This window comes from Anneissia japonica, unplaced genomic scaffold (genome assembly GCF_011630105.1).
Source record: "Anneissia japonica isolate Jap-2015-1 unplaced genomic scaffold, ASM1163010v1 scaffold26_len2425191_cov177, whole genome shotgun sequence".
Taxonomy (NCBI): Eukaryota; Metazoa; Echinodermata; class Crinoidea; order Comatulida; family Comatulidae; genus Anneissia; species Anneissia japonica.
The window spans coordinates 429083-456263 of record NW_022685220.1 but is presented as its reverse complement, the minus strand read 5'-3'; the positions used below and the strand labels follow the sequence as shown (position 1 = coordinate 456263).

Below are 27181 nucleotides of genomic sequence, written 5' to 3'. Positions count from 1 at the left end.
ATGTCTTGGAGTGGCTGCTGCACGCCCCCGCAGTGCTCGCAGAATTATGAAATATTAGGTTGCCCTTCGGGCAACCAATATCTCAAATTTGGTTGCCCTCATAATTTTTTACTTGCCCACCACCTGTTTTGAATTATTTTATGACATTATTCAATTAACTCAAAGAATTGCAAATACACGAAAGGAAAAGTCTGAACAAATCATATGTATAAATGTACTGTACTTTAATAACTTATTGATTATTTCTTATATGAACATTGAAAAAAGAGAAACACAGTGACTATTTAAATAAAGTGTGACAAGTTTTCTTCGCGGTACACCGCCAAGTATAATTGTAAACAATCACCAAGTGTAGTTTAATGTCAGTGTCAAATTTATACGATCGGGATCGAGATGGGCCTTGCCACAAAGGCAAATTAATTAAATATTTAATATTTATTTTACCCAGCAGCAGCATCGTCGGTATCGTAATTTGACGACGGCTTGAAACATTTTAGAAACTTATGTTATCATAGAAAGGACAGCAGTGTGACGCGTTCGCAATGAAAATCAAAATAAAAGTGACTAGGCCTAGACCAAGAAAATATGCAGAGTGTATCTCCTGTTTAGCAGTATCAGCGGTGCCTACAAAAACTTTCGACATCTTCGAAGATAAGCATTCATTTCATCCAGATAGGGTTTTGGAGAAGAAGTGAGAAGTTTTCTTCGCGGTACACCGCAGTCAAATTGTAAACAATCATCAAGCGTAGTTTAATGTCAGTGTCAAATTAATAGGCCTACGATCGGGATTGAGATGGGAATTTTTCACAAAGGCAGATTAATAGAATATTCAATAATTATTTTAAGTACTTAATTAATACTGTACACTAATGGACCTTAGATTTATTGCCTACAGCCGGGTGTGATGATTGAAATGTACACCTAAAGTTAGTAACAATTAACAACAACTTACGACTGTGATGAGATCATGACCAGTGCTTGGTGCATGAATGAATTACTACGCATGCGTGTAACAAAGAAAATAAAGTTAGCTGGAGCACGTGTACTTTGAGAGCAGTGCTCAGTAGGTTAAATCGGATGACCTCGCAGTGAGCGGATGTGTCTAAGCGGTGCTCCGTAGGCCTGTATTACAACGTATTTAAATTCTACCTCGCCCGGGAAATTCAAAGGATATCGGCCACTGCTGTGGAGTCTCGACGGCATTACTCAAGCCTAAAATATTGTGCAATATTCCACGTTACATCTCGATGAAACTGGACTTCTTTAATCTTCTGGAGTCGATATTTTAGCTAACCAACCATCGAATTGTACAGTATCTGATTCAATTTTATTATTTTAGTGAAATTTTGATGGCATTTTTTATCGTGTTTGCTGTGTATTTTTAATGTTTGTGATTCTGTTGAATTTCTCGTATGGCCTTTCATTAGAAACAGTGGTACTCATAACCATCATTTGGACATATTTTGACGAAGCCATTTTGGTGAATTACATTTTGGAATAAACTGCTCTTGGAAATTTTACACCGCTACCTCAAGCCATTATGACGATGAATTCTTTTAAACAATGACGAACTGGACACACCTGGTTTCATTGTTATTGATTCGATGAGCTGCTGTTCCTTGCTGTTCCCGTGAATTTTGTGATCTTTTTACTTGAGTTTTTTGCTGTTATTTGAATCACGATTATTATTGGGGTTGGAATTCCTTGCTTCGTTTATAATATAAATGGTTACCATTAACTTTATTTAGATAGCATTCCATACTACCGAATTTTCACACAGTTTATTACACACACACGAACACAATCTCGGTGGCTTGGCCATTCGTTCTTATGTGACTAATTGTGTAGAGTATAGTCTGTATTTCAGTCGCTGCAAAACATCTGATATTTTAGAGGTTGCCTGTCGGGACCTACCCTTTTAAATTTGAGTTGCCCGACGTAAATTTTTGGTTGCCGCGGGACGTCGGGCACCCGATTCTGCGAGCCCTGAAGGGTGAGCTTTTGTTAGACTACATAATAATAATATTATTATTATTTTTATTATTAATTAATAATAATAATATTTTATCTAAAATTGCAAAAAAAGAATTTTGAACCAAGTAAAATAATCCGTCTTTGTTTGGTAGTAGTTTGGTGTGTTTAAGTATTTTCATGGTTTGTTATTTTGCTTGTATCCGTTAAGTGGTGTTCTGTTCTTTCCGCTTATTGATTTGATTGTATTTTGAGAGTTTGTTCAAATTTTTTCTTGGTTTTTATTTTAATTATTCTGGTATATGTATGAATAACTTATCCTTTTTAATGAAATTGTTCTATTGTTTGAAAGTTATTGTAGGCTTACTGCTTTACTTCTCTGTTCCGGATGTTTTCTGAATAAATTGAAATTGACTACTGAAGTTTGAAATTTGGGCAATAAACCAGAATTTTCTCCCTAAATCCTTAGAATGAATATCGGTAAGGCATACTGCATGTGTTACTTCATATAAACCAATCTTGTCAATTTTGACCCTTAACCATTGTGGATTTCTTTTTCTTCATTTTTCGTGCACTTTTATAAGATTCCAATGCATTCATTAACATTGCATCATGAAGCAATATTGGGAACATATAAAACTAATGTTGTTTTAATTACATTTCTGCTTATTTCATATTATAATTAAATTGTATTTGCTTTGAAAATTATGTCTATAAATTAGTTATAAATTCTACTGTAACTAATTATGTCAAAAAAAATAAAATTATGAAGAATTGTATGTCATCGTTATATGAAAACATACCAAGAACCCTTATAAAGGGGACAATTTCATGTTTTTAGTAAGTTTCCCCTGAATAGGGGTACCCTATTAAGGGGACACTTTTTGGTCCTGAAGGTGTCCCATTCATAGGGGTTCTACTGTATTACCATTAAACAAAGTGTCGTTAATTTTTACCATTTTGGGCATTTCTCAATTGCAAGAGCTAGCATCCATATTTCTATTTTGTAGACTACACAAATATTTTAAAAATTACATTCTTGATTACTTCCCTATTAATTTTATAAAGCCTCAAAAAAGTCATGAATATTTATGATATTCTGTTTTCTTATGTTAGGATGAGAGCAATGTTTCTGAATCAGACTCTTCAAGATTATCATCACAAAACTCAACTGCTGAGGACCCAACACTTTCAAAAGCCCTAGATGAAACAAAAGATAGGGAATGTAAGTTTCTGGATTTTGTCTGTTTCTGGTAGGATATGTACCTTATCACCACAAGAAGCCAAAGGTCAACAAACTTGGATTTAAAATTTTAAGATGTCCATTTCACATACCCTTTGGTACCAAGGGATTTTTTTAAATTTTTTTTTATTTATTCAATCGTCCAACAGGACCAAGAAGGTCCCACTTACAGGCGAAGATTGTAGTAAAATATTTCTATGTACAATATAAAAATATAAAATATTTAAAATTCATCAAATTATTAAAACATTGTAGAGTTAAATATTACATCGATTAAACACATGATTGTAAATTGAAAAATTCTTAAACTAGATCGGATGTCAGTTTCCATTACCTTGGCCTAGCTATCCCCTGCCATTCAGCGCCGATAGGCTGACGGCGGCCAGTCCTAGCACGAACCGACAGTGCAGCAGCATGGTAAACCACGCTAGCGCCTAGCTGAATTTACCTTCGATAAAAATTGCTGAATTGTGTTGTTTACATGCATTTCGTGACCATAGCTAGCATTAAAGATGTCAATAAGTTTCTGACCCCATCATAATCGTAAACATGTGCGCTCAATCCAACGACACTTGCATCGGTAGTTCGTTGTTCGTTTAGGTTTATTACATTATTAGTGATTATTATACCAGAAATGGAAGAAAAGATCGAAATATTAATAAATGAATACTTTTAATTTTTCTAGGAAAATTGCATATTCACTTTGTAAAAAATGCGCAATCAGACTTTTTTGACGGTAATAATTGGTCGATAATGACGTCATCAGGAACAAAGACCATTCTTAAAATCAACTATTCGTAAAATAGACGTTCGTAAAATGGACGTTTTACTGTAATTACTCCACAAGTCAAGCACATTCGTACTGGTGAACACCTTTTTTCCCTTTTCTGCTCCTAAACTCTGGAACTCTGCCCCCACAATTGCGTATCATCTCAAGTGAGTCGAATGGCCGAGCGGTTTGCAGGGGCGCCGCAAGCTATAGCCATAATATCGGCGCTGGTTCGAACGGCACGCTTGCCTATGGTTCTGGTGGTAGAAAGTTAGTCTTCTCGGATAAGGACTATAAACCGTAGGCCCAGTGTATACAATGGCTCGTGTGCACTATAAAGAACCCAGTACTTCGAGACAAGTAGGGGGATATCCTAGTGTACTGGAACAGACAGCCCCTGTGGTGGATGAAGAGAGTTGCTGGTACCGGGTTACCGGGTAGCACAGACATGAAGAGACCCTTAGGGGCGAAGAAAGTCATTGATCGAGTTCCTAGTTCACATATCAAGCGCCCTGAGCATCTTGCATTAGATGGATATGTGCATATATAAACTACACTATTATTAGTATTATTATCTCTGATCCCGATAAGATAGTACAATACATACAATACAAGTTTCGAAATGCACGCCATCATGTCGGGGTTCAATATTTCGACATTAATTATGTCATCATCAGGAATCAAAAAAGAACCACATGCAGCATAATTGTACAGAACTCTAATGGGTATAATATTAATAACACACGCTACTCATAAATTGAATCACCCATTTATACTCACTGTATGTTTTAATGATCCTGAATTATTCAAATCCAATCTAATAAATCCTTCCTCCTTTATTTCATGTTCCAACGCTGGTGACAAGCCAGTTTTTTTTCTTTAATAGGCACTAATGAAATGTGTTATATTATTATTATTATTAAATTGTTAGATTAATAAAGATGTTGTCAAATAAAAAATACAAATAAAAATCATAAAACGTATATTTTGAAATTAACTTGCTCATTTTGAAGTATGTGTAACATAAAAATTATCAATTTGAACATAGAAATTCAATGTAATAATTTTACAGCGATAAAAGATTACCGATCATACTGTACAGTATAATAACATTTAAATATATGGCAACTCCCATTATTTAATTAATATCAAATAATATAATTGATGATTATTTATTCAATATTATTAAAGCCAGGCTTCGGAGGGAAGAACGTTTTTGTTACATGAACATCTGATTTTTTAAGACACAACATTGCAGTTTGACGGTTAATGAGATGTTTTGAATATTTGTGGCAAAGACAAGCCAGACCAGTCACTTGTTGCAAAAATTTATTTTTAGTTTTCAATACAGGGTTCAACAGTGAAATGAGAGCTATAAAATGGTAATCATTTAAATCCAACATTTCGTTATGAAGTTACAGGTGTTTAAACATACAGCTGTTTAAAGAACAGTATTTGAGAAATCGGCCCTCAAAGTAAATGATTTTTGGCATTTCTCAGGCAGATACCATCACCAAATTGTTAAAAATTGTTGTTTTAACATTGGAAATGGGGAAAACAACAGCATAGCATAATGTATAGATATATAAGGGTTAGTTTAGTGCAATAAAATAGATTTCCAAAATTTTGATATTCCAGCATGTTTTGGCCATTATCTCAGAAAGAGGATTTGCGACGAGTCACTCTTTGGATTGTCTTTGCCTCATTTAAAAACTGGGGGAAGGTGGAAAAAAGTGTGGTTATGCCCTTTTTCCCCCAGTTCCTAGCCTGGCTCTAAAATTGAATATCAGACTCACAGGTTGGCAAAGTGCAGCCCGCGGCCCGACAGTGATTACTGGCGGCCTGCAAAAATGAAGCGCACTGGAAACATCAAAGCTTGAGTACGGCCTTCAGTGTTAAAAGTTCACTTTGGCCGTCCAACTATTTTTTATGCCCACCCCTAATTAAGCTCATCATTTTTGTCTCAATTACAGTTGTCAATTTATTAATTTTAGCTCATAATTTATTTTTTTTTGCATTCTATATTTTGTGTATATTATTTAATACAATTAATTTATTTGTAATTTTTCATGTTTCCATAGCTGTTTCTAACATCTTAAATGATATCAATCTGAGAATTCCAGACGACACGTCCATAGACATTGAATCACAGGGACCTGTAAAATTTTCAATCTGGATTTCATTTGTTGAAATTTACAATGAGTATATATACGATCTACTAGAGCCTATGCCCAAGGGCAAAAAAGCTCGTAGACAGACACTGAAACTGGCAGAGGACAAGAATGGCAATGTTTACATAAGAGGTACTGTATGATGAAAAATTATTTTATTTTTTACATTCATTTGTGTGAAGTTCAAACAGCTTTGGTACAACCTGTTGTATTTACAGTATTGACGGGTTTACATTAAACAATTAATTTTTTTATGCTAATATTACTTTGTATCCATTTTTCGTGTGTCTCAAAAATAGGAAAATAGGACCATTTCAACAGTTTTTGAGAACATCATCTTCAAAAAGTTTATGCTCCGATTATACGTCAAATTTGAGAAAATACATAAATGTCTAAATCTAATATTATCTTAAAAGATAAATTGTTTTCTTACCAAACATCTGACGTAAATTAATGAATAGAGTGGCCCCTGTACATAGGCCCTAGCTATGTGTCACGTGTGTGTGTTTACAAAAACTTGATCATATTTCGCGGTCGTAAGCCGGGACCTAGGGATCGGGACTAGTCTAAAAAGATGTTATCAGTTTTCCAAAAGTTCTATTTTAGGTGCTGGGATGTTGTTCAGTACCGTGCATAGGTGAGATTATCGTAATATTCAGTGATTTTTACGTTAAATATATATAACGTTTAGCATCAGATTTTGTAGTTATTTCCGATATAGTTGCTGGCCACCATCAGTTTTAAAAAGCGTTATCACCTTCCTGCGCTAACATCCATAATTAGAAATTTATTGCTCTGTTTGCTGCTGAAAGGGATCGCATGCTAAGAACCATGCCTCGGAAAACATAGTCCATGATCAAAGTAGTTTAAATTTTGCATTAAACTAAAGCTAAATCAATTTGCATTTTATAAAACAACTTTTTATTAATTGAATTTATGTGAATTCCATGCGAAACATGTTTTTTTATGCCGATACTGACAACACGCGATATTACTCGTATTTTATTTATTTAACTGAACATACACTTTTGTTTCAACGGCACACACAAATTTGGTGGGTTGAATGTATAAAAAATAGTAAGAAAAACAACTAAAAATAACTAATTATAAAAAAAAATGTTATACCCCATTTGAAAATGGACAGTTCTAAATCACCCAGTACTGTACTTGTTTACACCCGACACTGTAGTTTGATCAGTTAAATAATAAATCAAAACTAAAGCTCATGATTTGTTTTTAATATGACAATTTATTGTCTTTATCTAAATTTTACAAGCACGATACCTCCGTCTGTGCTGTCATGCAATTTTTTCCAGCACTTTCCAAATGTCAACTACAGTAGTTGTCTCCATGTGCTGTGGATTATTATAGTCCTCTTTTTCTGTTGCCTACCGGAGGCTGAGGGATAAGCTATGTAATTATATGGTGTATAGGGAGTCGTGTGAGCGCTAGACCACACGACGCTGTCTGCTGTCGTGTTGCGTTCTTCATAGAATTTTTGGCTGTCGACTGCCGGGCGGAGTTAGTACCCGGCTTAAGTGGCAGGTTCTCGGTAGTGCAAACATTGATAGCGCAACTCATTGATTCTGTAGGTTTGAAAGAGGTTATGGTCACATCGTCAGATGAAGCATACAAGATGCTCAAGATTGGCCAGAAGAATCTCAGCATTGCTTCTACCAAACTAAACCACTGCTCCAGCCGTAGTCACTGTGTGTTCAGTATTAAGGTGCTACGGGTAGTTGACGTGGCCGAGCCACATGTAGCCAGGGTCAGCACGTGAGTAAATTTAATATTTCTGAATCTGTTACATTATCTCGAGTTTCTTCAGATTATTGTGGGAGTAATGTATAATTTTAACAAATTGTACAAATCACCTTTTAAGAATGGTTTGATTTGTATAACTAGCCTAATTTTTTTTTTAATATATAGGTTGTCATTTTGTGATCTGGCAGGCTCTGAGAGGTCTACCAAGACGCAGAGTGTTGGAGACAGAATGAAAGAGGCTGCCAACATCAACAACTCGCTGCTGACACTGGGAAAATGTATCAAGGTGTTGCGATACAACCAACACCATCAACAAAAGTTAGCTTAATGCTTATTTCTATCTCTTTGCAAATATTCAGTAACTATAGCATATAATAAGAACTATCAATCTAGAGTAATTTTGTTGATATTCATTTGCTTTAAATTGTATCAATGAGGAAAATGTATCTGATTTTGTCGTATTCAGAGGTCAGAAGGTGATTCCGTTTCGGGAAAGCAAGTTGACAAGGCTGTTCCAGAGTTTCTTCATGGGTCATGGCAAAGCATCGATGATAGTTAATGTCAACCAATGTGCCTCAATGTTTGATGAGACTATGCATGTGCTCAAGTTTTCTGCCATAGCCAAACAGGTTAGTGAAAGTAATATTCCTCATCGAGTGGTAGTATGTATAAGGCAAGACTTTTTTTTCACCTTGTAAAGCAAACTTTGATCTGGTATAGCTTATAATAACAAAACACAGAAGCAATCAAAATAGGGCCCTGTTCGAGGGAAAATATGCCAACCATATTCTGTATATGTGGCAAAGACAAACCAAACCAGTCACTCGTCGCAAATTGTTTTTCGGAGAAAATAGCAAAAACATGTTAGAAGGTAAAATTAAAAATAATCTATTTTATTTCACTAAACTAAGGTTTATGTATCTATACATCATACTGTGCTGTTATTTTTCCCAATTTCAATGTTAAAACAACACTTTTTAATAATTTTATGATAGTTTCTGCATGAGAAATGCCTGAAATCATAAACTTTGAAGGCTGATTTCTCATATATTGTTCTTCAAACAGCTGTACGCTTAAATGCTTGTAACTTCAGAAGAAAATGTCGGATTTGAATGATTTTTTCCCTATTTTATAGCTCTTATTTTACTCTTTAACACTGTATTAATAACTCAAAATCGATTTTTGCGACGAGTGACTGGTTTGGCTTGTCATTGCCACATATTTCACTGGTTAATCGCGCTGCACGCAACGGGTGGTTGACCGTTCGAGTAAGTTTTAGCTTACATTAAATACTGTGTAACGAAACTACTCCAGAAGTAATTTTCAACTTATCCCATGGCCAACCCATTCTTTGTTTACATTCTACTGCGTCTATAACTGGCCCATGTACGCACAGCGTGGTACGCGGCAATGATGTTGAAGCTAAAGAACTTATAAACGCTGCTTGAAAAATATGTACTTAGGCTAGTTTATTCAAGGTTATTTCTCAGAATAAAGGTAAATCTACAAATCGAATGCGTAGCTGTTCTACTAGCCACCTTTATGGCTCCAATGATGTGATATGCTGATGGATTGCATGTGAAGAGGCGAAGGCGAGCTGCAACCAGGCCTGGGCCGTAGCCCTATCGAATTGTGCGTGCCGGACTGGACAAAACATTTGGAAAACCAATTAATTTCGATTTAACATTGCCTCAGACTCTATGGTCATTCCATACACTGTATTCTACCCAGCAATTTGGTTGTCAAAATTGTCGCGGATAATCCAGATGGTAAGGTAATTAGGCTAGCGTCTGAGCAATTTTAGAAAGTGTGTACCGGTGAATTAACTGGTAAATCGCACAGATATTTTTTCGCTTGAACGGGCCCATAGATGGCAAGGTTTACTGCAAAGGAGAAATAATCGATAGAGCACCAATGTATGGTAGCTTTTTTAACTAACTTTTTGATGCATAAAGGAGAAAAATATAGAAAAATAATTAATGTGTGAAGTATCAATATATGATTAATATTAAAAGTCCATAGTTTTATACTACTTGCATTCTTTTTTTCTGAAGGTGACAACAGTCACTTCAAAACTTGAAAACAAGTTGAAAGAGGTGATAAACCCAAAGGTAGCAGCCGCTAAAGCTTTGACTAACAATCAGGCCGCTAAAACTCTGCAGGCTTCAAGGCAGACCATTGCCTGGGCTGAAACGCCAGAAAAGAGCAGATCGGGATCTGATAACACAATTATAGAAGAGGACGAAGAGGATGAGGAGGAAAGTGATGAGGAAGAAAATGACTCCTACAAAAAAGTAAATTTTCTTTTTAAATACTTTTTTTTTGTTATAGTGGGCAGCATTACAGTTTTTAGATTTGTTCGTTCCCTGCAGTGTCTTTTTTCATCATAAATTAGTTTTGAGGATTAACTATGTATTGGTCCCTGAAAATGACAAAATAAAAATCAATTTTGAAGTAAAATAAAAATTTGATAACCACATGTGCTGTAGTAGTTCCTGATTTGCGCAAAATTGCCTTATGTTGCAGTCATGTATCTTTATCGTAAGAAGAACAAGGATGGTGTCATCCTCTATATAGTTCTCCAAGGAAAGCACATTTTCGGTGACTCTTTTATTAACAAATAATACCGGTATATTATTATTATAGGAAATTAATTAAGGCAATTGTAGTCTAATATGAATTACAAAGAAATGTGGTTTTCTCTCAGAAAATTGTTTTAGTTAGTTAGATGGCTGCTGCTTGCCAGCTGTCTTCAGCTACACTACAAGTCATTAGTAAGTCATAGTTACAATTTCAACTGCGTTGTTTATAAACACAAATTGAAGTTGCAGCTAATACTAGTTAAAGTCCTAGTTCAAAGTTTTAAGAACACGGTTGTATCAAAGTACTGTATAGCAATTAAAATTAATTTCTTTTAAAGTTTATTTAGTTAAAAACAGGTATTGTATCTACAACTGTGATTGTTTTATTTTGGTAGGAGCTGCTAAATGTCATTGAGGTATTAAAGCAGAGATTGGTGGAAGAGCGGCAGAAGCAGATACTGATGGAATCCAAAATAAGGGAAGAAGTGTGCAACGAAATGGCCCAGCAGCTCGTCAATATTGAATCTGAATACAGGTAAATACAGTATAAAGTCCTCTAAATGGCTCAAATGATTACATGATTGATATGCGATATTTTTTATGCTTTTGGTCAAAAAGCTACACATATACAACTACCAAGTCAGAACAACTTTTGTAAATATTTAATTGGAAAGTTATCTCTTGATAAACCAATTAAAAAAAAATAGAAAAAAGGCAAATAACTAGTAAGACATTTGACAACAAAATCTATATATTTACATTTACATATTAGTATTTGTGAACAGTCTTGGATTGGTTTTCAAGTGTCACAACCAAATGTCAAGTGTTGTTGTACTGTGTTCAAGGAATTGACATATTAAGTGAATTCATTTTTATTTTCTTTATTGAAATTTGTATTCAGTATGATCAACAAGCAGATGTTTGTGATGCAAGAAGAAAAATGCGAGAAGAGAATTGAAATGTACATGCAGTCAGTTAAAAAAAATCGCAAACGTGCTCGCATAGAAGATGACGAGGACGAGTGGGTTTCCAGTACATTATTACATGCAGAAGAAACTAAAGTCGGGGTATTGTGTATTTACTATTTAATTAGATATCTAATTGGAAAATGTACTCTTATATTTTTGAGCCCAATAATACTTCTTGTGTCCTTGAATATTTCAAATTTTATATGCTTTACAGTAAAACGTCCATTTTACGTACCCTTTGGTACCAAGTGGTGTTCATAAATTGAAAAATTTGTAAACTAGATCAGGTGTCAGTTGCTATCGCCTGCCATAGAGCACTGATAGGCTGACGACGGCCAGGCCTAGCATGAACCACGTTGCTGCACTATCGTGCTAGAGCCTAGCTGAGTTTACCTTCGATAAAAACCAAATTATTTTAATTGCTGGCATTCTTCCACTTAAAATGTTAACTCTTATTCAAACATCTGTATGTTTTATGGACCTTTCTATCGTGTTCTTTCTAGTTGGTAGATTGCCGAAATGTATTGCTTACATGTATTTCGCGATCATATCTAGCATTCACGTACGATGTCAATAAGTTGGTGACCCCAACACTCTCGTTCGTCATTGTAAACATGTTCTCAATCCGACGCCACTTGTGTTGGTAGTTTGTTGATTTGGTTAGGTTTATTACATTAATATATTGATATTATACCAGAAATGGAAGAAAAGATCAAACTATTAATATCTAAATACAACAAACTTGATTTTATCAAGAAAAATATATATTATCACTTTGTAAAACGTACGCATTCGGACTTTTTTATGGTAATTAATTGGTCGGTGATGACGTCATCAGGGGCAAAGACCATTCGTAAAATTGACGTTCATAAAATGGACGTTTTACTGTATTTTGCTGTAATTATTTTCCAAGTTTATGTAAAGACAATTTGCTACTTATTTGTTTCCAATTTACCTTAAAAAATAGGAAAGAGATGAAAGAATTGAGACTTTAAATAACATGGTCTCATCATTGCAAGAGGAGAAGGCTGAATTGAGCAAAGAGTTGATGGCCGGAGAATCAAAGTCAACTGATGAATCTACTGAGGTTTTAAAAAAACAGGTCAGTGAGATGCGCCAGACAATCCTCAAACAACAGTCAGAGGTCACTGAGCTCCAAGAGACACTGGACGATGCTGCCGAAGAGTTTCATGCCAAGAAGGAAGAGATTGAGAGATTGAAAGAGAAAATTGCAGAGGATGGTGAGGCAATGGATGGACAGGTATGCAGAATGCTCTCAGTTCCTTGTTTTGATATAACAAATTATAAAGTAATTAAATAAGACTTTTAACACTCCATAGAGTGCATATCTCTACCTTGTACCTAGATACCGCCCTATGCTCAATGTAAAAATTTGAATATCTATGACCTTGCACTCCAACCTTTTCTTCCCCAAATTTAATCATCTTTTTCTTTGATTGTTTATCATTCCACTAAATTTTTATGATGATCCATTATTTAGTTTTTGTGTAATCTTGCTAACAGACAGATAGCGGTGAATACATAACCTCCTTGGTGGAGGTAATAAAATAAAATATTGCTTTTACTAGATAGGACTACTTGCTAATGTCTTTTCAGATCCAAGCTTTGAAAGATTTACAGCAAGTGCTTCAGGAGAGTGAGAAGATGCTGGAAGCAGCTAATGTAAAACTTCAAGACCGTGATAGAACAATTGAGAACATGCAACAGGAGGTGCTACAACTGAAGCAACCCCTCAAAGCTGGTAAATGTAACTATATTTAGAATTCATGGTGTGATTATAATATTTTTTCTTAGTGGCAAGTTCATGTGATATTGTAGTTGTCCCTGAGGCTTGGTATGCGGTCCACTCTAGGCCTAGGCCAAGTAAAAAGTCTTAATTTTTACAGTAAGAATAATGGTCGTCACATGGACTAGTCATTTTAATAATTTACTTGTCCTTACATGATTTAGATCGTCTCGGATGATAGGAGGACTGTATATATTATGGGACCCTGAGAATTACTCAATTTGTAAATAAAATCTGCTATCTGTTAAAGTAGCAATCACTCTAGTTTATGTGGGTAATGTAATGTAATTAAATATTTATAAAGTGCCAATATTACTGAAACTGGAGTAAATATCAAAGGTGCAATATATGTTTAGACGTAAAAAAGTAAAGATATGTCTTACCTGGAAGCAGATTAAAATCATAGTTTTGATTTTTTTTTATAAATTTAAAAACATTACATTTTAACATCAAACACTAGGTATATACCCAGTCATATTTCTCAAAAGGGCTCGGCCTTATGTTTTTAATTCCACAGAATAAGAAGAGATGTTATGATGTTGTGCTTTAAATGTGAAGAAATTGTTAATTCCAATTTGATTTTTTTCAGAGAAAAATCACTTTTAATGGCTGTTTGTTTTGTTGATGTAGGTAATACTGAACTGCCACCTAAAGGAGATGAAACTTGTGTCTTTGAAGTCAATGAAATAATGGTTAAAAACGAGTGCTTAGAAGAAAAACTAAAAAAGATGGAAGCAGAGCTTTCAAAGAAAAGTGAAAGTATGGAGAATGAAAAGGTATATCTTGCAGATCAACTGGAGAATTACAAGAACAGTGATGTGAAGATGAAAGAACAAATGGCAAAACTTGAACGATCAGTAAAGGAGCATGAAACAGCTTTAAATGACAACGAAACGTTCCTTGAACAGTTAAATAAACAGGTTAAGGAATTGAAGAATCAAAATGAAGAGATAAAACTACACAATAAGGAAATGGAAAAGAAGGTTAAGGAGAAAGATTCACATATTGAAGAAATGAAAAGGACAGCTGAAGAGTTGCAACAGGAGAACAAACGTCTAATTGAGGAACAGGCAGAAATTGAGCAAAAGCTGACCAAAGAGGAGGAAGCTAAGGAGAGGGATTCACACAAAGAGGTATTGGAAAAGGAAACCGAGGAGTTACAACAGGAAAACAAGCGTCTAATCGAGGAAAAGGAAGAGATCCAACAACTGCTGACTAAAGAGGAGAAAACGATTGAGGAATTGATAGAGAAAGTGAAATGTTTAAATGAAGACAAAGAAGAAAATGAAACATTGCTGGCTAATAAAGAAAGAGAAGTAAATGAATCTAATGAGAAGTTAGCACAAATACAAACTGAGGCAGAGGAAATAAATGGCAGAATCATTAACTTGAGGAAAGAAAGGGAAGAGATGAATAAGGTACTGATAGGCAAAGAAAAGGAGATTGAAGAGTTATCTAGCCGTATCAGTAGTATGACTAAGGAAATGCAGTGCTTAAAGGACCAAATGAATGACAAAAAAAATATTAAAGAATCAAATGATAAATTAAGTCATGAACATGAGGAGACTGTAAAGCTGTTGGCCATTAAAGAGAAAGAAACGAATGAGCTGTGCCAGCAGATTAAGAAATCAAACAAAGAGAAGGAAAGTATTCAGAGGTTCTTTAATGACCGAGAAAAAGAGGTTGCTAGATCTGATGAACGGTTGAAGGAATTACAAGAAAACCAGACAAAATTTGATGAATTGTTAACTGATAAAGAAACTCAATTGACAAAGTTGAATGAGGATATGGAGAAGATAAATGAAGAAAAACAACACTTAGAGAAATTGAATGTAACCATGAAGAAATCTGTAGAGGAAGCACAGAAACAAGTAGATGAGTTAAACGAAAAAATACGGAAATTGAAAGAAGGAAGTGAAATGCAGGTAAAGGAATTAAATGGAAAATTGTCAAAGACAGAGGCAGAGTTAAATGATAATATAAAATCAGAAAAAGACAAAGAAAAACAAATAGAGAGATTAAATGAGTTGCTTGAGAAGTTAAGAGAAGAAAGCGAAAAACAAGTAAGTGAATTTAATGGAAAATTGCAAAAGACAGAAGCAGAAATTAATGAAAAACTGAAGTCAGAAAATGACAAAGGAAAGCAAGTAGAAGAATTAAATGAGATGATTAAGGAACTGAGAGAGGAAAGTGAAAAACTAGTACAGGAATTAAATGGAAGTTTAAGAGAAACAGAGGCAAAATTAAATGAACATATGAAGTCAGAAGAAGACAAGGAAAAACAAATTGAAGAATTAAATGAGATGATCAAGGAGTTAAGAGAAGAAAGTGAAAATCAAGTAAGGGAATTAAATGGACAATTCCAAAAAACAGAAGCAGAATTAAATGAGAGGATGAAAAAGTTGAAAGAAGAAAGTGATAAAGAAATCAAGATGTTAAATGAAAAAATAAAAAAGAGAGAAATGGAAATAAATGACAAGTTGAAGTCTGAAGAATACCAGGGTAAGGAAGTAGAAGAATTAAAGGAGAAGTTGAAAAAAATGCGAAGTGAAAGAGACCACATACAGAACTTGTACATAGAGCAGGAAAAAGTAGTGAAACTGAATGAAGAAATTAAAGGGATGGGTGAGAAGAAACTAAGAGAAGCTGAAGAAATTAATGAAAAAGTGATAAAGTCAAAAGAAGAAATAAAACTGCAAGTAGAAGATTTACAAAAGAAGATTAAGGAGGTGCAAGAAATAAAAGAACAGGAAGTAAACGTATTGATTGAGAAGATGCAGAAGGTACGAGAACAGAAAGAAGATATTGAGGGTGTAATTGTTGAGAAAGAAAAGCAGGTACAGGAATCTCTAAAGAAAGTGAGGAAAGTAAGCGAAGAAAAGGAAATTATCAATAAGTTATTTGCTGATAAGGAAATTGAAGTTGAAGAGTCTAACAAGAAAGCAAGAAAGTTGAAGGAAACTAGTGAAACATTATTAAGCGACCTAGAAGCTAAAGTTGACGGATTAAACAAAAAGATTAGTAACCTGAATGAAGAGAAGCAAAAGATGAAGAAACTGTTGAATGAAAAAGAAACAGAGGTGGAGAGTTTGAATGAGAAGATAACTATGCTAAATGAAGAAAATGCCAAGTACGAAGTGGAATCCAATGATTTGCATAAGTTGACTGAAGAAAGAGAAAGGTTGGAGAAATTGCTAATGGACAAAGAAAGACAAACATGTGAAACACATGGAAAATTAGAAAATCTAGATAAAGAAAACCAACGTTTTGAAGAACTGCTTGCAGAAAAATGTTTAGAGGTAGATGAGTTAAATGAGGCCATTAAGAAGCAAAGTGAGGACAAAGAAATCATAGAGAAGGTAGTCAACGAGAAGGCAAGAGAAATTGATGCCTTGAAGGACGACATTAAGAAGAATAATGCAGAAAGGCAAAGAATTGAGAGCTCTTATAGCGAAAAAGAAATTGAATTACAGGTCAGTGGTGAAGAAGTGAGAAAACTGCTTGAAGAGAAAGAAAATATGGAAAAGTTACTGTGTGACAGGGAGATAGAAGCAAGGGAGACAAACAAAGAACTCACAAGTTTAAGTGCAGAATTAGTCAGAGTACAGGGTTTACTAAATGAGAAAGAAAATGAGACGGAAGAATTGAATGGAAAGATGAATGACATGAAAAAAGATATAAAAGATCTTCAGGCGAATTCAGTGGAATCGCAAACACGGTCAGAGGAGAAATCATCCACAGACAACCAGGGTGTTGGAGAGGATGAACCAGAGGCTTTTAAACTGAAGGAGAACACTATGAATGATGACACCAGCAGAATTGAAATAAATGTCACACCGCTTCAGAAAAAGAAAACACGAAAACAGCGCACAAGTCAACGGGGAAGGAAGAGGAAAGGCGTGGACATAGCAATAGTGGATAGTGTACGTACTTCTTTAACATTTTCTTGTAAAAATATGCCATGTATGAGTTAACACCGAGTATTGGGAGAGATATTATATTTACCAACTGCTGATAATGAATATTTCAAATAGATGTACAGTACTATATTTAGACGTTTTTTTTCCCGTACAGGATGAGGATGATTTCCAACCAAAGCCCTCTAAAAGAGAACAGCCTTCTCGACCCCGGAGAAGAACGCGAGCCACAAAGGTGGAAGAGGAGATGGAAAACAAACCAGCTGTAATGGAACCAAGTCATTCACCTGGATCAGAATCAATCTCTAGACGAAACGGAAAACGAGCTGCCTTAACAAAGCTAGGTGATATGTTTCACAATAAAGGTGAGTTACATATAAAAAAAAATTTATGTTACCTCCTCTGGCAAAACGTTTTTGAAGAATCAAAATTTTGAAAATATTTTTGCATTTTATAAAGCAAGATACAGTAGAACCTTGTTTTTACGTACCTCAGTTATATGAACCCTGAGTTTTATGTACGCCTCGATTGGACGATAATCATGTCATCAAAACCCCCAAAATACTCAAAAAACAAACAGCCCTTTTCAGGGCCACCATAATGTAAAAAGATATTTGAAAGTTGCTAAAAATGAACAAACCATTTGCAAAGTATTTGCATTCAACGACGACGTTGATTCTGTCTAATTAACATGCTGTTATAATCTAATCAAATTTTCTACACAAAGTTTACTAATCTGGGTAGGCATAATTTTGCCTACGAAATTGTTTGGCTTGCCTAGTTGGTTTAAGTTTGTCTCGGCACTCCCAGATAATACTGCAACTCTGTTGTTTTTAATAGTCATGAAGGGGAATTCCTAAGTTATACCTTTGTCGTATAGGTAATCTTACAATATTTTCATGTTTTGTAGTTAATTTAAAGATATAAAGTGATGAATTAATCAGTTAATTACTCGCCCCAGTCTTCAAGATTTCTAGATATGCCACTGGAATTATTACACTGACACATTTTTTCTATAAACTTCTGGTTTTGCCAGAGTTGGTCACACATATTTCATTTTTTTAAAATCATTTATTGCTGCTATTACTAGCTTCTATTTTTCATCAGCTATTTTTGTTGGGTGTATTATTTAATTCATTGTATTTAAATTATAGTATGGCAAGTCTGATGAATTTCAAACCCTTTCTGAACTGAATACAAGTTAATAATTAGACTTGTTTATAGTGATATAATATTACGCCAGTTGATTATTTTAATAATTAATAACATGCATAGGCGGCATTGTGGTTTGATCATTGTGTGGTCAGGTTGATCACCGTGTGGCCCGGTACGCATTTTGCGAGGGAGCTAGAGGCTGGTGCCATGAGGCACCCCGAACAAATAGGATGCATTTAAAAAAAAAATAGGTGGTAGGGCTTGCTTTGTACAGTATTACCATTTGAATTACATTGTATCAGCCATACTCTGTTCAAACTTTTGCAGCTAAGAAAATAGCTGACGCTGCATCTAGCATCACAACACCACAGAAGTCCCCTCCCAGGATCGTGGAGGTCTATCAGCCAGGCACAGAAAAAAAAAAGAAGCGCAAGCTTTACAAGACCGATATATCTACCCCATTTGAATGCAATCCACATGAGGTGAGTGGTTTCCATTTTTATTTGTAACAATTACACTAATAATGATAATTCCATCAAATGAAAAGCCCAAATTCTTGTTTGGTACTACAAAGGTCTATTCATTTATTCCGCAGGTGGAACACACATTATTTTCCCTTTTCCATGAGACATTTAGTTATGATTGTTGCCGTCTGTAAATGGGCCTTCAGATTACTCTTAGAATATGAATCTTTATATTATTTATCTATCATTACAGTCTGCATTTTGTATGCTTTTTGAGCCTTTATTTTGTTTATTTTGAAAATATATTAATAAAATATTTTGAGAAAAAGTGAATGTAAAGTATATTGGTAGATTTACGGGGTACATCTGTAACTGTGCAGCATTTTATTAATATTGAGTGTTAAATGTGATTTTCGTTAAGGAAACATCTATGAAATTGGTAATTTGTAAAATCAAGTTCATAATTGAGGGTTTATACTGTATTTCTATTAGGTTTTTTTCAGTTGTTATAATCTGTGCATTTAAAAAAAAATAGTAGGTTAAAAGAGATTTTTTCAGCCAATGAGTTAGTTCTTAAATCGTGAATAATAATACTAATGCACTTTTCTTTTTCAGGTTATTTGTCACACAAAAGAAGCAGACAGTTCTCATGGAATTGTTACCAGGAAACTAAGATCTAGGCACACAAAGGTTTAAATCCAAGAAGCTTTTAATTTTCTGACGTAAAATAAAATATACTAGTTGTTGTACTTTAGATTATGTTGTAAAATTCTGGGGAAAAATCATAGCATCAATGAAAAGAATAAGATGCAAAATACTGTGATTATTATTACAGTATACCCTAATAATAAAACCTGTGTGTTCCAGTAATTTTGATTCATTTTTAAGGAGCCTTGATTTTCTTCAGATTGAAAACTGTAAATAGACATTCAGAAATAAAATTATCCCACCATTTTGATTTGTAGACAAATGAACAATCCATGGTTGGATTATCTATATTTCTACTGTACCGTATATCTAAAGAAAACATTGTAATTTGTGGGGCCAAGTATCATTGTGAGATACTATTTCACCAGATGACCATAACTTATGTTTGTTTATTTTTACTTATATCTATTGAATTATTCTATCTGTAGATGAATGAACCTTGACTGTGCACATGTAAAAAAAATATGTTAAAAAATCTAACACGTAAATACTGGGATATCTCCCCTATGATGTTCTTAAGCAAAGATATGTGGCTAGGGCTAGTCTTTTTTAAGGTAAGGTAAAATATTATTTCACCTGATAAAATACCTTTTGTCAAGTTTGGTTTATTTTTCCTTACAGTATATATACCTTTCTTAGATGATATCTTTCTTGATTTATCTCTCTATCTTTTGTTAAATGTATGACTGTGACATGGTGTTAATACCGGAATTTTCTACTGCAAAACGTACAACAAAAATATGGAAAAAATGTGATTGTCTTAACAGGTAAACATCCATGTAGACATCTAAAGCCGGTTACTCACTGCGTGCGACGGCAACGTGATGAAGAATGCACGCAAAGACGTGGACCCAACTGATCGTCTTTTTAATAAGGATCCGTTCAGATTGCCACTGAAAATCAGCAGGCGGCGTTGCGTCATCTGTCGCTCACTGGAAGCAAATGTGGATTCGTACGATGCAGTGAGTGTCCGGCTTTAGAGATACTTCAATAAGCCTGGTGAATAATAAAAAAAGTACATGAGGTGGGCAAAGGGATATGTGTGTGTGTAATAGAAACACATCATTGTCAACATAATCATGCAGTAGTACAAGACCTTTTGCTGACAGCCAACCCCAAGAAGTTACAGTATTATGATGATTGTCACATTTGCTGCTTGCCATCATATCCTAAGGTCCTGGGAAAATATGGTTATGTACCAGCGCATTTGAGAGCTACAGTAATTATGCTTATTATAGCTGTAAATATATTGTACTTTATTACAAGATTTGAATTATGATTTTTATAAATCATCAAAATAAGTAAACAATACTCATTGTCTTCCTTGTTTGTTGAGATTGTACTGTATTTCTGATATTGCAAGTTTTATTGTAATTGAATTTTGCAGGATGCAGTGGTGGCGCCAGGGGGGAGGGGAAGGGCATTTTTCCCCCCGTCGGACAGGCCTGGACCCCCCTTTCATCCGACGCAGACTAGGTCATCGGATCAAAAATGGAAAAATAAATAATTTGCCTAAATAACATTGTTTTGACTACCAATTCCTAATATTTTGTTCTAAGTACATTTTGGACTACTGTATATTAAACCATAAAAACTCTCCCTGTAAACCCTACAAGGGAGTTTTTTTTCTAGGCCTTTGACTGAGGCTTCGTCGGCCCCTTGGCTCGGACCCCTCCATCGGACATGTCGGACCCCATGTTGGCAAATTTCTGGCGCCCAGCATTTCAAAGTGATTTAGGATGAAACACGCATTTTTGCAGAAACAATGCATGATCATAAATTTGTCATGCATTTGACATAAGTTTATACATGGTAACAAATTCAGGGAAAATATATTAAAATGAGAAGAAATTGGTTTTACAGTATTGAAAATACTGTATAAAAATGGCCATGCAGTAACTTGATCATTAAAGAGCTTCCATTATCTCATTCAAGAATCTATTCACCAAGAAGATTTCTCTTTCCTGACCAAAGCAGCAGAGCCAACCGTGCACTTAGTAGAGTCTGACGCTTGTGCGGTCTTGCATGTTCATTGTCGCAACCAACCTCAGATCGTCTCTGTATACACGACTGCCGTGGATTTACTTGACCTTTTGGAACTTAAACAAAATAGCATATTTTGTTAAAACTTGATCACATTCCTTGCCACATCTCCATTCTAATTGCCTTGGAAATGGCATTGTCAGACTTTTTTTGCAATTTATTTTTCTAAACGTAATGAAATTTACATCAATTCTAAATTATGCTACTTTATGGTATTTTTTCATGAAATTATGCATAGCATTAATGCTACATCCTTCAGGGGTCCTTTTATGGGATTACAGTACAGTATTATGAAAAATGAGGTGTTAGTAGAGTATTTGAGTATTTTTAAGTGTATAGCGCCACCAGTCGTCTGCCTCAAAACGTCTTCCCTTGAGATATTTCAGCTAAAGACGGCTGGCAATCAACGACTATCAAACTAACCAATGAAAATAAGGATTCAACGGCCCTAGCGAGCCATTTGAATTTTTAAATTAGTAACGTACTGAAATTAAAGAAGGTAAGTACATTCGCATTATAGCACCGAAAATCATTTTTAGTTTTCGTTTTAGATAGTTTCAAATTTTCGAATAAAGGATGTTCTTTCGTGATTCCAGCATTCCATGGTGGAGCGTCATATTATTCTTCATACAGTCGCATACATGCCAAGTTTGAGTTTGGCTGTGGATGGAGATATGCACAGCAACGAAACAATTTAGGCGTGGGTCGAGGGCCCGCTTAGGCCCTGAAATTTTTAGGCCTAGATGCTCTCTGGTGCACTCTGAGCAGATCTCTAGTGCTCAAATTAAATCTTAAAAATGGGGTAATATATACTAACATTTTTTGAAAAATAAAATTCTATAGCTTTATTTCAGTGTTAAAACTCTTAACTTTATTTTTTTTTTTCAACAAAATTTTCAAAATACTCAAATACACGTTTTACATTTGACAAACAATTCTTTTTTAGTAAAACAAGTTAAACAGAAAAGGAGATCTGTGTAAAAGAGAGGCTGAAGCATCATTTGCTCTCTTTTGGTTGTATGCCCAAGTTGCACCCTTAGCTTTCTTTAAAATAGAAATGACGTAATGTGTACAGCGCCACCAGTGTTAATTTTACACGAATACCAAAGATCTGATGAATACATTGTTTACTATCGGAACGGCATGTATTTTCGCGAAGCGATAGAACTTTCGTAGATTTTATATGCCTTATAAAACTACAGAATTGTCACGTTTTGGATATTTTTGTATTAAATTGTGGGTTTTTATAAAAAATCTTGAGATTATTAGAAAAGCTGGAGATTTTAGGTTCGTGGCGGGAGAGCTGGAGGTTAGGGCGAAAAGCGGGAGTCTCCCGCCAAATGCAGGAGACTTGGTAGGTATGCAGTCGGTCTTACCTTGGAGAAAATAACATACCTAGGCTAGTTAGGTAGGAGGTTGAGAGAGATCACTCGCTCGGCAATCCCTTTCGACAAACCAAAGTTCCCTGCCTTTGGATCATCATGGATGGCGCGCGGGCGTATTGTCTCATTATTAACATCATTTTCGTTAGCAACAACCTGGCAACGACATGCTTTTATACGCATCAACACAGTAGTAAAACTGAAAATCTCTGATTTTGGATTGAATTTTCGAATGGTCCACACTCATTCGAATGGTCCACACTCATTCACACTAAAATGAATTAGTTTATTAATCCTCAATTATTCCTTGATTGATTAATATCTGTTAAAATTAGAATTACTGTATCAAGTTTTATCCAATTTATGGAAATTCAAGTTGGAATTGTACCATAATTTTAAAGCTCGTGTAAATGTTTCATTAAATTTGAATCTTTTTTTTAAAGAAATATTAATGATTTGTATTTCATAAAAGATCAATGTATTAGCTTCAAGGTGGGAACAATGCGCAGCCATAGTGATTGACTGTAAGTAGTGTGCATTGGCAAAAAATGGTGCCCTCTATTTTGCCATGTTCAATTTTTTGGTAAACTAAGCCTGCTAAGCATTTGGTGGCAGGGAACACATTTTAGACTTCAAAGGCATCGCACAAACATATAGGGAAAGTATCTAGCAAGGTTATAGGCCCTGCCTACACTAGACAAGACCTCCTCCTAGCCTACCTCTTCTAGGTAGGTACCACATGATAAATACAAAGTTGCATATTAAAAAAAAAAAACTACTTATTCTCAGTATCATAAAAAACTTTATTTGAGGAAAATTGAGCCACTGGTTACGGTTTTATAAACATTTGAAGTTTATGAGCGCGTGAATAGCAAGTTGCATGTTAACAATAATATTTTTGTCACTTTTTGCCATATATTTCTGTTAATTTTTGTAAATGCTAAAAAATAGTGTACATTTTGATTGTAAATTTTTACTGCAAATTACATTGGTCAATTTATAAAATAAATTTTTCAGATGACCTTTGACCCACAATTCTGAAAATAGAATTAAACTATCCCTCACCCCCTCCCCCAACTTGTGACGAATGACGAATTTCATTGGCCGTTACGCATGACGTCATCCTCATGCAACAAAAACTAGCATCGTCTCACAATTCTATCGAAATCATCCTATGTTTAATATCCACTTCAATCCTTAAATATTTAACTATTTTTTTAGATAATCATTAGCTAAAAGTATATTTTAATACTTTAAGTATCATTTAGTTAACTTTTTGAACTCATATTTATTTTATTTACATGAAAAATATTGCTGTTTATATGCAGCACTTTCGCTAAGATCGTTATGGTATACCTCGTGTACACGATGGCCGATCAACAGCTGATCGTCGGTTTTGCGGTGCCAAAAAAAAATATTGCTATGCCTCGTATTACATTCATATTTGGCAAACAAACTCTTAGATATATAAACTAATCTTTGTTATTAAAAAATTGAACTTCATTACTCGCAATTCTCTGGAAAAAAACGACAAATTTTAATGAAATTTTCAAAAGTTGATAACTTCGCTAAAAGTTGGCCGATTTCGGAAAAAATCAAAATGGTGTACTACTTCGATCCCTGAGTGACCTGATTGACCTGATGGAAATGTTTTAACCAATCAAAAAGCATTTTATATGAATATTTTCTTAAGGCCTTTTGTTGACAAAAACACGCTTGGCTGAACTTGGCTAATGACACTAATTGGCTCAAGTAAATGTTTCACTAAATTCGGAACTCCTTTTTGTAAAAAATATTATTGTTTGGTATGTTGTAAAAGATAAATGTACAGTATTAGCTTTTAAATAAAAATGATTGTGTAGCCATAGTCTGACTGTCAGTAGTGCACATTTGGGAAGGTGCTCTTTATTCGCCATTCAATTTTTTGGTAAACTAAGCCTGCTAAGCATTTGGTGGCAGGGAACACATTTTAGACTTCAAAGGCATCGCACAAACATATAGGGAAAGTATCTAGCAAGGTTATAGGCCCTGCCTACACTAGACAAGACCTCCTCCTAGCCTACCTCTTCTAGCCTAGGTCCTGTCTGTAGGCCGTCCTAGTAGTAGTAGTAGTACCATGGAGGTATTATAGTATTGAGGAATCGCTCCAAAAAGCTCTGTGCACCTAGCGCTATGCACATAAGCCAAGAACGAAACTGCTGTAGCGCGTGAAGAACGTCCACGCGATGCCTTTGAAGAAATGTGTTCCCCGCCACCAAATGCTCAGCAGGCTTAGTTTACCAAAAAATTGAATGGCGAATAAAGAGCACCTTCCCAAATGTGCACTACTGACAGTCAGACTATGGCTACACAATCATTTTTATTTAAAAGCTAATACTGTACATTTATCTTTTACAACATACCAAACAATAATATTTTTTACAAAAAGGAGTTCCGAATTTAGTGAAACATTTACTTGAGCCTTAAAAGCCTTATTTCAACTTGAATTTTCATAAATTGGATAAAACTCGATAATTCTAATTTTAACAGATATTAATTAAGGAATGATTGAGGATTAGAGTATAATAAACTAAGTCTCTTTAGTGTGAACGAGTGGACTATTCGAAATTTTAACCTAAAATCAGAGTAATTTTCAGTTTTATGGTGCCTCGGCTTTATAGTTGAACCAGTCAATCTTTAGACATTATTATCAACACAGAGGTAATTACAACAGAAATATTTTGCGGAACCTGTTCCTGAAATGTACACATAATAACATACTAAAAGTAGAAAAAAATAATCAATCGGGAACATTGTTAACTTCAAAGATATTTAATGAGTTAATTTATCGCACAACTGCTGTGTTGAAGCATATAAAAGCTAATTGTTGCCAAGTTTTTGCTAATGAAAAAATTTTTAATGAGATACACGCCTGTGTGCAATCCAAATGTGAGGAACACATTGGTTTGTCGCGTCAAAGGGATCTGTTGACGAGTGATCTCCTCAATTAATACCTTCATGGTAGTAGTAAGGCTGGCCTACTTAATGTTTGATGGAAAATGGTCAGGTTAGAAGTGCTTATTAATTATTAGCGATCCATTTTCTAGCCTTAAAACGGCTGGATGTAAAGAAGGTGTTGTCTGATTTTACATGCTCAGTCAGACAGGGCATTCCAGTAAATTATGACTAAAATGGTAAGTTATCCTGCACATACAGTCGAGTTCGCCTAAGTCGAATCTAATGGGACTGGCATAAAAAGTTCGAGTTATACAGATTTCGACTTGCACATTTTCGAAAAAAAATATTAACATAGAACAATACTATGTGTACTCAATGCCCACAAAATCGAATTTCACGCAAAACCGAACATTTTCTTGAGTCCCAAACTCATTCCTATTCTTCTTTTAATAAAATACTTTTCGAAAACATGAACTCCCTATTCCAAATCTCGGACGATTTGTCCAATTCAGGACGGTAACACTCACTCGAAAAACCAGACGATAGTTTAATAGCATCGTTTAACGACAAGCATGCCAGACGCTGTGAAAACGAGACGCTTAGCTACACTCGCATTGCCATGGAAATTATCTGCTGATTAACACGACACACCAGTAGACGTTTTCTTGGTTAATTATGAAGTGAAATTTACGCATTCCAATGTTTTAATACTGTGTATATTCTTGCTTTTAATCCTTAAATACCATTTGGAATCAACCTGCAATAAAGAGGGAACTCAACAAAGCAAGTTTCTACTGGTTACTCTTTTCTAATTCAAATTCGTTAGATTCGTCGGTGTAAATTTCAAATGCACCTCATTCATTCTTTAAACTCAAGACGCTTTTCAAAACATGTTGCTAATTTAATTACGGAAGGAATTTGTAGAGAATAAAATATAATTTGTTAGGTTTATTTAGATTTGACTCTAAAATATACCATGTCAACACACCCTACAATATCAAATGGTCTATTATCTACAGAGCATCGGCTTGTTCCCCAAAAACAAAACGCTGCAACCTATGCATAACCGAAAAACTTCACATATATATTCAGACAAACAGTCAATACTAAACAAAAGAACCGAGCTATTGTCTAAATGCAGGCACAACAACAAATACTTACTTAAAAATAATTAACTCATTTGCATTTTCACCTGCCTTCATTCATATACTCACACAATCCTTGTATTCTCTCACTCCTGAAGATTGCATTAGCATGAAACAGTCTGTAGAGTGATTATACCAAGCTCTACAAGTTCTAC

General features: G+C 34.8%; 2 protein-coding genes across 2 annotated transcripts in view; both read left to right on the top strand.

Moving 5' to 3' along the window:
- Positions 1-20825, top strand: part of LOC117108710 (kinesin-like protein KIF20B) — a 24941-nt gene extending 4116 nt beyond the window's left edge. Inside the window, exons 5-18 of the mRNA XM_033250826.1 lie at positions 3088-3196; positions 6065-6286; positions 7747-7930; positions 8084-8236; positions 8385-8547; positions 9973-10212; positions 10896-11035; positions 11402-11567; positions 12436-12729; positions 13086-13230; positions 13906-17198; positions 17350-17557; positions 18675-18829; positions 19427-20825. Of these exons, the coding sequence (XP_033106717.1) occupies positions 3088-3196; positions 6065-6286; positions 7747-7930; positions 8084-8236; positions 8385-8547; positions 9973-10212; positions 10896-11035; positions 11402-11567; positions 12436-12729; positions 13086-13230; positions 13906-17198; positions 17350-17557; positions 18675-18829; positions 19427-19507 (5553 nt within the window). The 3' untranslated portion in view covers positions 19508-20825. The remainder of the gene's footprint in view (positions 1-3087; positions 3197-6064; positions 6287-7746; positions 7931-8083; positions 8237-8384; positions 8548-9972; positions 10213-10895; positions 11036-11401; positions 11568-12435; positions 12730-13085; positions 13231-13905; positions 17199-17349; positions 17558-18674; positions 18830-19426) is intronic.
- A 152-nt stretch (positions 20826-20977) lies between these two features.
- LOC117108719 (kinesin-like protein KIF20A) overlaps positions 20978-27181 on the top strand; it is a 38318-nt gene continuing 32114 nt past the window's right edge. Inside the window, exon 1 of the mRNA XM_033250838.1 lies at positions 20978-22061. The gene's annotated coding sequence lies outside the window, so the exon portion shown is untranslated. The remainder of the gene's footprint in view (positions 22062-27181) is intronic.